The sequence below is a fragment of the Narcine bancroftii genome, chromosome 1 (assembly GCF_036971445.1).
Source record: "Narcine bancroftii isolate sNarBan1 chromosome 1, sNarBan1.hap1, whole genome shotgun sequence".
Taxonomy (NCBI): Eukaryota; Metazoa; Chordata; class Chondrichthyes; order Torpediniformes; family Narcinidae; genus Narcine; species Narcine bancroftii.
Window position 1 is genome coordinate 19,920,653 of NC_091469.1, and position 14,393 is coordinate 19,935,045.

The 14,393-nt window shown below is 38.5% G+C and overlaps 1 protein-coding gene across 10 annotated transcripts in view; it reads right to left on the reverse strand.

Annotated features, from left to right (window-relative positions):
• Window positions 1–14,393, reverse strand: part of LOC138755431 (nuclear factor 1 B-type-like) — a 315,639-nt gene that overhangs the window by 72,453 nt on the left and 228,793 nt on the right. For 9 of the 10 annotated variants that reach the window (XM_069921424.1, XM_069921399.1, XM_069921408.1 and 6 more), the window contains exons 7-8: window positions 2,813–2,941; window positions 1,608–1,795 (exon numbers count right to left, since the gene is read on the reverse strand). In XM_069921424.1, coding sequence (XP_069777525.1) covers window positions 1,608–1,795; window positions 2,813–2,941 — 317 coding nt within the window. The remainder of the gene's footprint in view (window positions 1–1,607; window positions 1,796–2,812; window positions 2,942–14,393) is intronic. The other variant, XM_069921434.1, reaches the window with a different exon arrangement.

The following is a 14,393-nucleotide window of genomic DNA, read 5'->3' on the forward strand; positions in this document are numbered from 1 at the left end:
CATAGCTTGAGGATAAAGGGTTTATTAATTAAGCAATAATCGAGGAGGAAGTTCTTCTCAAAATGACCTGTCGAGCTTTATTGTTTTCTACCCCAGTGTAATGTGGAGATTAATTTATTAAGTATAAGTTTTTAAACTCTAGGGGAACAGACAGGAAAGAACATTTGAGATGAAAGATCAGACCAAGCCAGAACATTTTGAATGGTCCAGAAAATGCTGTTCTTTATGTTTTTAACTGGAAAGAAGGCAATCTTTTAAACAAGTCCACCCTTTTCATAGCTTCTTTTCATGTATTTGTGATTTACAAAATATATAATTCGTTTGGTTGATTGGTCAGGCATGAAAAAAAAACATTTCACCTCTGTCCTTGGTTTCCATCTCCCCACTATTACATGTTATTTTAACTCTTCCTTGTCATGAAATGCCAAATGATACAACTGTCACAACTGCTGGGAAGCAGTCCTTTCAATAGTTATCATGGATAGGAATTGAATAAAGAATCAACAAAATCTAAATTCAAATGGTTCAGCATGCAGACAATGCTACTGGGATATAACCAAAGCAATTTGCTGTTAAATTAAGAACAAACAAAAAAGCAACTGCCACAGAACGTGAGCAATTTATATTATGTTCATACCAGTGATTTAACAATTAACTTTTGGGAATAAGTAGTGTTTAAATGGCAAAAGGGGTTTGGAGAGGAATGGTAATTAAGATTGGGAAGAAGGGGAAAGATTAGCAGGGAGGGAGGGAAGTGAATATTGGAAGTGAGAAGGTATCCAGAATAGATAGCAGAAATACAGCCTGAGAATATGAGAATGGAGGGCACTGCGAAGAAGAGGGAACCAGACCAGTGATTTAGATTAATGTTCCAACAAGGGCAGGAGAGGAGGAAGAATCCAGCAAGGGAACAGTTATCCAGAGAGGGAAGGAGAGACAGATAATATTTCAGAACAATAAGGTGACAGCCAGTAATCTAGAGTGGGATGGGGAATTTTCCAAAGCAGCAAGGAGAGAAGGAATAATCATCCAGAGTGGGACATAAAGGAGGAAGGGAATAATGAAGGGGAGCAGGAATCAAGAATGGGAAGTATTTACTGAAGATTCTAAACTGGTTCTGTTAAGATGGAATATTTGCAGAGGAATATTTGTTCTTTAATACCAGTAAACCGTGTTGTGGGGGTAGGGAGCTCCTTCAGAAACACAGAACAGGTGAATAGGTGGCTTTTTACACGTATTTTGATTTTCTGAAAGGGACGCAAGCTAGAAATAAATAAGTACCTTTCAAGCCATGATTTAAATGATTAACAATCAAAAGCAGAAACAAATTGCAAGTAAAAACACAAAGCTGGAGAAACTCAGCAGATCAAGCAGTGTCCTTTAGAAAGCAAAGGATTTTACAATAAATTGCATGTACTTAATAAAGGTAAAGAAACAAAATATACCAGTGATTCCCAGCAAGTAATTCTCTGCTTTGAAATCAGTTTCTAATAATTTAGAGAGATAAATCAAAAGATAGCTCATAGACCCTCCTTCAAATTCAATTATTATAAGACGGCAGCATTTCATTGGTTAACAATTAAACACTTGAGCAGTGAATGACTCACCTGGCTTGTTTGTGGATTGGATGGCCCACAGCCAAGTTGTACAAAGTTCTTTGCTGAATCCTGAGCGGTAAGATGCGGTGGGTATCTGATTGTTGGGTGCGAGAAGTAACTACTGGGAGCTGGAGGGAGGATGGAGGAGGCTGAAAAATGTAGCGGTGATGGAGGAGGTGGACTTCTCGTTGAGATGACTGGAAAGAGAAAAGCAACATTTCAAGAAATTTTCTGTTGTGTAAACTTCCTGCATGCCACTGGTCATATCTGCAACTTCATACAGTTCCTGTAACAGTAAACATGTTTTCTCTGCATTATGTGAGCTTAGTAAACTGCCAAGTGGGATAAAGACTCTAGGGAGTATAACTCAGAAGAAAATATTCTTAATAAGTAAAATCTGAACAATCAATCAATGTTTCAGTTTATTGTTATGGTTTGCGATTAGTTAAACAGACTTGCTGTGATGACTGTTTAGTTCTGTTCATTCAAAGTGTACTGTTCCCCTCCGAGGATGTCACTGGACCGTGTTTACTTGTTCTTTTCACGCAATTCATTCACGAGAAATTTACTCAGAAGAGAATAATTCAATTACTATTCTTGAAAAACAGACACAATTCATGAAGGACCATATGCATGTAATTCTGTGTGCTGACCATCAAAATTTCATTATTTACAGTCATGAACACACTTCTACTGTTCAGTCATCATGATTTCTGAATGCTTCTGGAAAAAAAGTAACTTTATCTACAATTTTAATGAGTCAAAATGTAGAAAAGATGATGCAAGTTAGATATGGATGGCACCTATTCTTTATTCTGTTTTCCTACTGCAGACATTTTTCTGCAATTATGTTTTCAAGACACCAGCAGAAATTTATTCATCAGTTTGTCTTGTCCAAAGGGGTAACAAACAACCAGGTCACCCCTCACTCAAGCTTCAATGTACACCACACCACACAAAACACAAGTGAACACTAAAAGGCCATGCACTAAATTAACTAACTCCAGTACTGAGTGCACTGTCCGACTGTGATTTTACACTGCGCAACAGTTAAAGTGGTCAAGTGAAATGCTCTTGGTTGAAATGAAATCTCCCCAACCTGGTTAAGAGGAAAATGCACTTGTCAGAAAGCCCCTGAGAGGATGGTGCATCAACTGTATTTTCCAATTAGTTTGCACTTATTTAATACACAGATAAAGTATGAATTGAATTACCACTGTGTCCTGGGATGCCAGGGTGATGATGCGTTGGGAAAGTGCTCAGTCGTGGTGATGAACCTTGTGGAGATGTGGGGCCACTATATATTGGCTTCTCAGGCTTCTTCATTGTAGGAGATGACATTTCTACCAAGTCATAGATAGAAATATGAAAACAGGTAAATACTTATATACAAGTGTATTAGACCACTTTAGAAAGGTGCATTTTTTCACTATAACTGCTAATATCTCCGGAGAAACCCCTATTACCACGTTTGGGTAAGTTCTTGTGCATCACTTTTGCCTGTGATGAATGAAGTTCCAAATGGAAAAAAAAATTGGAAGAAAATGATTAATAATATTCTACCAGGACAATTGTGAAACCACAGACTACAATTTTGATCACACTTCTAATCTCAACTGCACCGAACCATTCATCAGCAAAATATATGCCTAATGAAATTAGTTCAATCCTCGATGAAAATAATGTTGCTGCTATATTGTTTCTTTTAGCTTAAAGAAAGGAAGAAATTTTTGCAGCCTTTTGTATGAATGTAACATGTTCCAAAATGTTTTAATGATTGTGTTATTTCTAAAGTGTGGTCAATTTAGGGGAACACCGTGGCTCAAGAACACGAATGGAATTACAATCAAATAATTCCTTTTTACAGTATTTATAAGGAATATACATTGATGAGGACATTGGGTGGCATTGTCTGCTCTTACTTGATTGGAATCATATTATGCCCAAAAAAAATAAGTAAAATCATCATTTTTTTTTCTTCAGGGTAGAGGAATCTAAAAATAGATGGCCTAATTTTTGATGAGAGGGGAAAGATTTAAAAGGGACTTGAGGGGCAAATTTTTCATAAAGGGTGGTGCAAGTATGAAATGATCTGCCAAAAGAAATGGTGGAGGTGGGATTAATTATAACTTATAAAAGACAACATAGACAGATTTCATGTACACGAAGATTTAAAGGGAGTTGGGCCAAAACCAAGCAATTGGGTCCAGCTTTTGTAATGACAGCATGGACAAGTTGGACAGAAGGGCCTATCTCTATATCTCTAAGATGTCTGTCAAGAACTTTGCTTATCAGCTCATCTGAAAGACTGGGCCCTTGCAGTGTTGCTATAAGGAAGTGCTGTTTTGGATAGTGTGTCCTTTTTGGCAGAATGTGATGGCTGGAGACAAGAGGATGACCATTGCTTTATGCCAGTTAACTGGGGACCACTAATCTGTGAACAAGTGCTGAGGACCAATGATGCTGGGTATATCTGTGGAAAAGTTATTTTCAGGTGGGAAAAAAAGATCAACAGATTTTTGTGGCAGGCCTATTAGTGAATAACTCAAAGAAAATAATGGAAGCATTCTCTTTAATTCCTGCAATTTAAAAAAAAACTTTGCTGAAGGTCAGCGATCAGGATGGGCTATTGAAAGGTATACTTTTTTGATATAATTCTGGTGCCAGACAGATGTGAAGCAGGTTTATGTCATTTTATTATTTCTTTTAGTCATGAGGAAAAGTGTGAGGTTAAAGAAATAACTTTTGCCTAAGACTTTTTGACTTGCTAACTGCAAAATTAAGCAGTTTAATGATTCATATCTGACTTTTCCTCAATTAATTATTTTCTGAAAGCTTAGAAAAGCACGCATGAGGGTAAAACTTCAGCTGCACTGGAAAACATTTTTGAAAGTGACACTACCAGTTTGGGTGCCACACTGTTCAACGTTTTATGCACTTTTCATAAAAGCTCATTGTCAGGAGGAATATTTTGAGGACTACCATACAGGCAATGAATTGAAGTTGTGTTTGTGACCTGTCAAATTAATTGATTGATGGCTCAAATTATTACATGGCATTATAATGCAAGTTGAAAAGCTTGGTGAAAGAATATGGGTGGGGGGGGGAAGAAGTGTGAGAGAGAGAGAGAGAGAGAGAGAGAGAGAGAGAGAGAGAGAGAGAGAGAGAGAGAGGGAGAGGCCTCAGAACTCCTATAGAAGAGGGAATCCACAACCCAATGAGTGCAGCGTTGAAAAGAGGTAGCCAAGGAAGTCAATGCATACAGCAATCTCCCCTGACCTAGTTTCAGTTCAAGAAATTTCAAAACCTCAGATGTGCAACAAAAATCAAAGCAACAAAACAAATCCCACCTATCTACCATGTAACCAAACACATATACTATAACTTGCATACATCTCTCACATACCCTTTTCTACTTACCATTACATATACACCTTGATATACTGTCTTTAACATGCTTCCTTATATTTTGAAGGGTAAAGTGACAAGAAACATCCAATGTGAGCAGCACTCTGCACATGCTCAGTGTCTTTATGAGAAGAGAGTGCTTGTGTAAACAAAATGGACTAAGTTCAGAGTTCACTGCTAAAGTATAAATGCTCATATTGAACATTCATCCTGATAGTCCACCAAATTGGTCCTTAACATACAAAGAGTGTTTTCAAGTCAGACAGCATCCATGGAGAGAGGTGGTCAGTCAATGTCTCAGGTCAAGACCCTTTTTCAAGACGAAGGTGGGAAGGGGAGATGGCAAACATAGTAAGATGGGGGCAAGGAATAGCCAGAGAGGAGCTGAGATTACAGGATACTAGTTATAGGAGACATAGCAAGGAAAAGAGGTGTTAGGATCTTAATACCCTATAACCCAGCCCTTCCTTACTTCCTGATCACACCTTAGATTTAAGGGTCCTGGCCCAAAATGCTGACTGTCCATTTATTTTAATTGATGCTGTCTGACCTGCCAAGTCTCTATTTGCTGAAGATGCCAGCATCTGCAGCTTCTCCTGTTCTGTTTTTAATCCTCAACCTCTTTTGTCCTAGTGTGCAGACCCTGCTCCTCTGCAAATGACTAAATTTACCTGTCGGCAACCTTCGGGGCAGCAGCGTGTAACGTGGTCACACAGACAAGCCATATAGACATCAAGACGGGCTTGAGTCTAAAAAATCTATTTGGCACTTTGATTTGATTGTGCGCTTCATTCACATTTAAATTAATGGTTAGAGAAATGAAAACAAGGTCATGGCAGCAAGGAGGCCGAAACTTTGCTGTTGGGTTTCCCTTTAATCCTTCTGCTTCATGGAAGCTGGGTCGCACTGGAGAATCAGCATTAATTGGTTAGCCTACTTACATTGAGGATGTGGAGAAGTCATCATCCTGACCTGCTGAAACTGAAGGTATTCCCACAGTTTTGTTATACAAAGCAGATCCAGCAATTCAAATAAACAGCCACAGTGATCATACACTGCATTTTCGGGGGGAAGGCAACCTTGGATATGTTGCAAACATGGAATCAATACCCTGTCCTTCATAATCATGGAGGTTGAAGGATATTGCAACAAAAGAGTCAAAGGTGGACAGCAGTGAACTGGATTAGAGGGAGATTAGGTGCTGCTTCATCCTGAACACTGCTTCAGCATCTTCAGGGCTACATTCATGAGAGTAAGTAGGAAACATTTCTCAGACCATATTTCCACGAAATTGTGGGCTTATGGCATCTATGAAGCCTATGTAACATTGCTTGTGTTAATTAACCATTACACAATGGTTGATTAGCCAGTAGTACAACAGACATGATCATACAATACAAATAATAAGTAGCATGAACTGAACATTGACAAGTGGTGTTTTTGAAGCAAAGACCAATGGAAGCAAACAGTCAAATAAAGCATCTGCTACATGAATGCAATTCTTGGCTGTAGCATCCAGTCAGAACAATGATTTTGTTAATCTTCCCCTCCTTACTTTTCACATCCATCAGACAATGGATAACACAGGCAACATACTGCAAATTCAATCTGGGGATCATTTCAGACCATTGACCAGAAGAATCCGAAACTTGCAACAGCTCCATCAGGATTATAAAAGTAACTGTGAATTTATTTCTTCATATTTCAACACTTAACAACATTTTAAATTTACCCAAAGCAGTCTGATGATATTCAAGTTTTTTTTTAATTTACTTGATTTTTAATGTAGACATACATTTTGGCCCATGAATTCGTGCCACCCAATTTACATCCAATTAACCTACACCCCCGGTATGTTTTGAACGGTGGGAGGAAACTGGAGCCTCTGGGAAAACCCACGCAGGCACAGAGGGAACATACAAACTCCTTACAGACAGAACGAGATTCGAACCCCGGTTCCAATCACTGGCGCTGTGAAGGTGTGGAGCTAACCACTGTGTTTATCATGTCACCCTAAAGTGATTGTTTAAATCTGTTGTTAAAGTACTTTATAGCGATTAGTATTACTGAGAAGAACAAATATTTTGCATCTGTATGTGGTGAAAAAGTATCAAATCATTTATTTTTTTGATTAAAAACTTTTTATCCAGAACAAACAATATGGATGAAAAAGTCAATTGGTTTTTGCTTCCACCACATTATATGTGAAATAATTCATTGCAATATAAAAACAGAAAATTCAGCTCAATTTGTCTGTGCTTTTTTATTCTGTCTATTTCATTTTCTCATTGACTTTCCCTTTGAAAACACTGAAGCCTGGGCGAGTAAACTTCCTAGAACTGCCACTCTCTGAGTAAAGGAAATCTGCTGTTATTTTACTATTAAACTGATCAATAAATTTCTTGTATTTAGCGTTCTTATTTTCCAAAATGAAAACATTCCTTTCAAACACAATTTAGCTAACCAATTCTTAATTTTAAAGATGACAATCAGGTCTCCTCAAAGTTTTATTTTATTTTCAATTGAAATTTACATAATAGTTTTATTTTCCTAGTTCTGGTACTATTGCTGTAAATCATTTTATCCTTTTTCTCTGGTGCCTCTTTGTCCTGTAGTTTGTGTGGAAATTGGGAACAGACTGGTTCTAACTCATACGCAATTTTAACAGTATGTATAACTGAACAAGAAGCAAAGCCTGGTTTATTGTTAGATTTTGTTTCATTTCAGCACATGTATCTCTTAATCTTATTTCCCAACTAAATCAAATCTATACATAGTTAAAGAAGAGAAACACAAAAATTCTTGATATCGAATCTTGAGAAAACACTGACGTGCTGGAGGATCTCAGCGGGCCAGCCAGCATCCATGGGCAGAAATAATCAGTCCAAATTTTGGGTTGGGACAGTTTATTGAGTTCGATATGCAAGACAAATATTGGGGCAGGGGGGAAGCCAGCTGCTTCTGGGGTAGTGGTAGGCAAGGATGGAGAGCTCTACGATTAATCCTGGTGTTACTCCTAACAGTAATGAGTATAATGTTGATGATTATCAGATGTTGGAAATGAGGACCTCATGTTCTCTGCTGGAATGGACAGAAAGCTGGGTGGATGCAAAGGTTGAGGGAGGGCAGGAGGGTGTCTCTGAAGAAACTCTGGTTTGCTTCTCTTTTTCTTATTGTTGGGGCATCAGAGTAGTGGTACCTACAGCAGCCAAAAGTTCACCAATTTTGTGGATTTACATACAATATTACAAAGGAACCTGGAACCATATTAAAAAAAAAATCTGTATTAAAAATCAAAGCACGAAACAACTTACTTGCAACATGGAGTCCCAGTGTCCTTAAACTATGTTAATCACTATTCACGCTGCTTTATTTAGGCTTAAAGAGAAGACCTGGTAAACCCATGGACACCAGATTTTAGGATATAATGAACTTTGCATTAGGTACATTGCACCCATCATACTTCTCATTGTTTCCAGTTCTCATCTTTACCACCACAAGTGCTCTTACTAGACAGAGTCCATGATAATTAATTCCTGACAGTGCATCTACTTCCACTCATCTACATTCACAATGTCTAGTCTTTCAAAACCCATTTGTACACCTTCCTCACTTGATGACAGGAAGAATAGCTAGTATACACCCATCAATCAACATATCACATCTTACCAGACCCAGCCAACCAGAACTGAGCTGGGCATGCTGTGGACACTTCCAACTTTTTCAGTGCTGCAAACGTACATCAATGGAGTCTTTGCTATGGCAATAAATGCCTTTCTGGGCAGTCAATTGATGTGCCATGTTTTTCATTCTCGCCTACTGACAATGCAAACTCATGGCCTTCAAGCCTTTTATACCTTTGTGTTACTTTGGTGTAAATATGATGAAAACATCAAATAACAGATAACATCTCCTCCATATCTGTACCGAGAATCCATGGTAAGGAATTGCCAATGCCGTGATCATGATTCCTCTCAGTGATATTGGTTTGATAAAGGTACCAAAGGGAAGAATGAGATTTTCAGCGTTGAGGCAAGGAGATATAGAGTTGAGCTGTTTGTTCACTGTTCACGGTTTGCTCAACAGAACAAGTGCTACTCCTTTTAAATTCCTGCATAGTACATAGTGGGAGGGGCAAGAAAGTAGTCCGGGTTGAACTTTGCTGGAAAATGTATGCTGTACAGTTGCTGGGTAACAAAAGAAAAGTCAGGCTTGGCCACAATGTTCGTGGGCCTTCCCCTTCAGCTTCACTCTTCTGGAATTAATATAAAAGTATCACATGACACTGACAGTTAGCATTTACACTGATAAATGCAGGTGTTTCAAAACTAAATGAAAATTGAACAAAACCATCAGATGAAAGAAACATTGAAAGTGAATCAAGTATTTTAAGTGCAGGCATTTCTTAAGTGCTTGATTCGACTTCTTCCTTGTTATTGTTCCCAGATTCTGTGTTGTACTGTTCTATGGTACTATCTATATTCCTACTTCATTTGATATATATTTCCTGCGCAGATTTATTACTCTATTCTCCAAACTTTTCTTTTAAGCTAGAGTTTCTCCTAATTACAGTTATCCTTCTTACTCGCACATTGCTAATTCTTTACAAATGCATTTCATTTTTGTGTGTTCTGGCCATGCTTACTACAGTCACCAATTTATCATATTGCTGAATTACTGCAAACTACTTTGGCAAAAGAGTCATGGCTCACTGACAAACATCTTTTGTGTAAACTTAATAATGGGTGGGGAATATTAGTTTGTCCCCTGGTAATTATTATTCAAGTTCAGAAACTCTGCTTTAAGTCACAAAGGACTGGTATTTAAAACTTGGCTATACAACATACAAGTGTAGCTCTTGGGTTGTCAAAGCTTCTTTGTGTAAAATCAATTTTTCTGAAGTAGAAATCATATAAAGTTTGCCAGAATTTGATGTTAGTCACAGTTAATATCATTTAAAATATTTTGAATTGTGACCAATGTTAATAAATTGTCTTACATAGCATTGATTCATGTGACCCACTCAATTAGTTGACAAGTCGACTCTATGACCATCAGTGAGTTGAGATAAGGGTGTCATTTGAGGGAGCAATTTGAGCAGGTAGGTTTGTTTACAGACAGAAATTTAAACAGATTGCTTTTTGAACATAATGCATCTTAGTACTCGACAGCCACCCCTCCGTGAGTGTGTTTTTTTTAAATGTTTGGACACAGTGGGGTCTTCAGACAGAAGCTTTCAGTCGAGAATCCAGTTGCTAAGCAGTTTAGAAATAACGCTGTGAAGGAAGGTCATTTCAGATGTGCTGTTGCTCAGTCAAGCTGGTTACAGATCGTGGTATCTCTCACAGCCTGATCAAGAGTAAACTAATGCCAATCACCTCTTGCCACATTATAATGCCAAAGTCATTCATCCCCACATGTGATGGTAGGTAATATTTATTTTAATATTTTTAGGACTAGATTGAATCTTGACTAACTGCTCATAAATTATGCTTAAAAATCAACAGGGGACAAAACTAAAAGAGCATAAATGCAACCCCAAAACATCATCTTCACATTCTAGTCAAAACAATGGGTCTGAGGGGGTGATGGGGAGAAAGTCAGATGTTAAACTGGTTTACTTGGTGGAACCAAGATCCAATCTATCATACTCCATAACCAATTTTAATGGCTCCTTAAACTTTTGCCCTTTCCATCTTAAAGATTACTTTAATTAGACGCCTCCATTTAGTGAAATAAACGCAGTGAGGTCAAATAAATCAATATCTTGTCAGAAGTCATCACTTAGAGAGGGACTTTCACATTACATTTAGTCTCATTTAACTCTTTCTGAACTGAGCACCCTCATCAATTGCCAAAACATAATTCATACTGTATTTCTATTCTCTCATAATTATTCTACTCCAGCACTCTAATTATCTCATTTAATCTTATTAATAGTTACAGAATAAAAAAAGACAATTTTAATTCAAGTCATTATTATTATAGACTAATGCAGACTATTTCAAAGAACTTTACAGCACCAGCTAAAGGAACCGGAACAGGGTTCGAATCCCATGCTGTCTGTTAGGAGTTTGTACATTCTCCCCGTGTCTGTATGGGTTATCTCCAGGAGCTCCAGTTCCCTCCCACCATTCAGAAATGTACTGGGGGCTGTAGGATAATTGGGGTAAATTGGATGGCAGAGGCTTGTGGGCTGAAATCGCCTGTTAACCGAGAGATAACTGAGGTATGTAAGAACGGAACGGCAGTTGTCGTGGGGGACTGTAACTTCCACTTAGATTGGGAAAATCAAGTTGGTCGAAATAGTCTAGAGGATGACTTCATAGAATGCATCTGTGTTAGCTTTTTTTAGCTGCATATTAAGGAGCCAACAGGGAGAATGCTATTTTAGATCTAGTATTGTACAATGAGACAGGTAAAATTAACGATCTAGTAGTCAGACACCCTCTTGGAATCATAGTATGATTGAATTTCTCATACAGACGCTTGAACAGGGGAGACTACAACAGGATGAGGGAGGAATTGGTCAGCATGGACAGGCTAGTTGGCAGAAGAGCTGAGGAACAGTGGAAGACTTTCAAAGAGATTTTTCATAATGCTCAACAAAGATATATTCCTGTTTTAAAATAAGGGCAGTAAGAGAGGGGAGAGTCAGCCTTGGTTAATGAAGGAAATAAAGGCAAGTATAAAATTAAAAGCTTATGTGTACAAAGTCGCCAAGAGTAGTGGGAAACTGAAGGATTGGGAAAACTTTAAAAGGAAACAAAGGACAAATAAACAGGAAATAAGGGAAGGGAAGAAGGATCATGAAGGGAAATTAGCACAAAATATAAAAACATAGCAAACAAATTTATAGATATATAAAACGGAAGAGGGTGACTAGAGTCAATATAGATCCCTTGGAAGATGAGAAAGGGAGAATGATATTAAGTAATGGGGAAATGGCCGAGGCATTGAACCAACATTTTCATGGTGGAAGACACATCCAGCATGCCAAGGAGTGGTGTTAGGGAGGTGAGGGCCTCGATAAAATTATTGTTACAAAATAGATAGTGTTGAGCAAATTAATAGGACTGAAGGCAGACACATCCCTTGGTCCTGATGGGATGCATCCCAGGGCACTGAAGGAAATGGTGGGAGTTATAGTCCATGTGTTGGTTGTCATCCACCAAAAATCTCTGGATTCTGGGCAGGTACTGGCAGACTGGAAGACAACAAATGTCATGCCACTTTTTAATCGGTCAGTTAGCTTAATGCAGTGGTTCTCAACCTTTTACTTTCCACTCACATACCACTTTAAGTAATCTCTATGTGATTAGTAATGGATTGCTTTAGATGGTATATGAGTGGGAGGGGAAGGTTGAGAATGACTGGTCTACACCCAATTGTTACTGAAATATTTTGCTTGAGAAAAATTGTCATTGGCCCATTTCCTTTGGAGTTATGAAGCCACGCACATAATGAGTCAATTAGGGATGATTAAAACAGTGGTTTTCAAACTTTTTCTTTCCCCCCACATACCACCTTAAGCAATCCCTTACTAATCACAGAGTAACTATGGCATAGGGAATACTTAAAGTGGTATGTGAGTGGAAAAAAATGGTTGAGAACCACTGGCTTAATGTCTGTAGTTGGGAAAATGCTTGACGCTGCATGAAGGATAAAATAGCAATGCCTTTAGAATGAAGGGTTCCATCAGGCAGACACAGCATGGATTCAGAAAGGCCAGGTCTTGTTTGAAAAAACTTATTGGAGTTCTTTGAGGATATAATGGGTGCGGTAGATAGAGGGGAACAGGTTGATGTATATTATACATTTGGATTACCAGAAGGTGTTTGATAAGGTGCCGCACAAGATACATCAATAAGATACAGATGAATGGAGTTGGGGGAAGTATCATTGCATGAATTGAAGATGGGTTAACTGATAGAAGGTAGAGAGTCAGGATAAATGGGTGTTTTTCTGATTGGCAGAGAGTGGTAAGTGGGGCGCTGCAGGGGTCGATGCTGGACCCGCAGCTGTTCACCATTTACATTGAAGATGTGGAAAAGGGACAGAATGTAGTGTAGCCAAAGTTTGCAGATGATACTAAGTTGAGTGGCAAAACAAATTGTAGAGGATATAGTTAAGTTAGGTGAGTGGGGAAAGGTCTGGCAGATGGAGTACAAAATTAGTAAATGCTAGGTCATCTACTTTATTAGGAAAAAATAGAAGAGCAGATTATTATTTAAATGGTGAAAAACTACAACATGCTGCAGTGCAGAAGGGCTTGGGAGTGCTTGTACATGAATCGCAAAAGGTTGGGTTGCAGGTACAACAGGGGAACAGCCTCAAGATTCAGGGGACTAGATTTAAGATGGAGATGAGGAAAAGCTGTGGGATTCTCTGCCCAGGGAAGAAGTTAAAGCTACTTCATTAAATATATTTAAGATCCAGTTAGATAGATTTTACATTAAAAAAAGGAATTCAGGGACATGGGGAAAAGGCAGGGAGGTGAAGTTGAGTCAATGATCAGATCAGCCATGATATTACTGAATGGTGGAGCCGGCTGGCTGACTCGTGCTCCTATTCCTTATGTACCATGCGGTGTCTAAAAAAAAAGATGTTACATGACATAAGGGCTCATGGAGGTTGAGGAAACATATTTGCATGTATTATAAATTAGATAAGAAGCAAGAATCAGAGGAAGAACAAAAAATTTTGTTTTTTGTTCGGTTGGCAGACTGTTTTGATAGCACAGGCTCACATATCGACTCTTTATAATATATAATCATGGCTTTTATATGAGTAAATATGTTGTGTATCCAGGATTGCTGATAATACAAAGTTAGGAGTGAACGCGCTCTGCTAGAAAGATGCAAAACGGCTACAAATGAAAGGTTAATTCTGTGGCTAAGAAAGCAGCAGATTGACAAGGTGTCTTCTGGGACAATCCACCAGTAAAATGTGACAGTGCCCATTTGATATGTATTACAGAAGGAGTAATACCAGCAAGCTGGTTCATGAGTTACAGAGGGTGATCATGCAAGCATAACCAGGCTAGGGTAGAGAAGCGATAATGATAAACTGGAGTGCTTGATTTCTAAGGAGAGACTGGGTAGGCTGGATTTTTTTCCCCCCCTAGAGTCTTAGGGGCTGATGAGGTGAATGGTGACCATCTTTCCAAAGGTAGGGGAGTCTAAAACTGGAGGTATAGGTGAAGAGGTCATTGTAGTCACGCATGCCATTTAAAAGATACTTAGACAGGTACATGGATAGGAGAGGATTAAACAGCCAAGCATAGGCAAATGAGACATTCAGATGGGCAACCCGGTCAACAATGATGAGTTGGGAGAAAGAGCCTGTCTCCATGCTGTATTGTTCTATCACTATGAAGAATTGCCG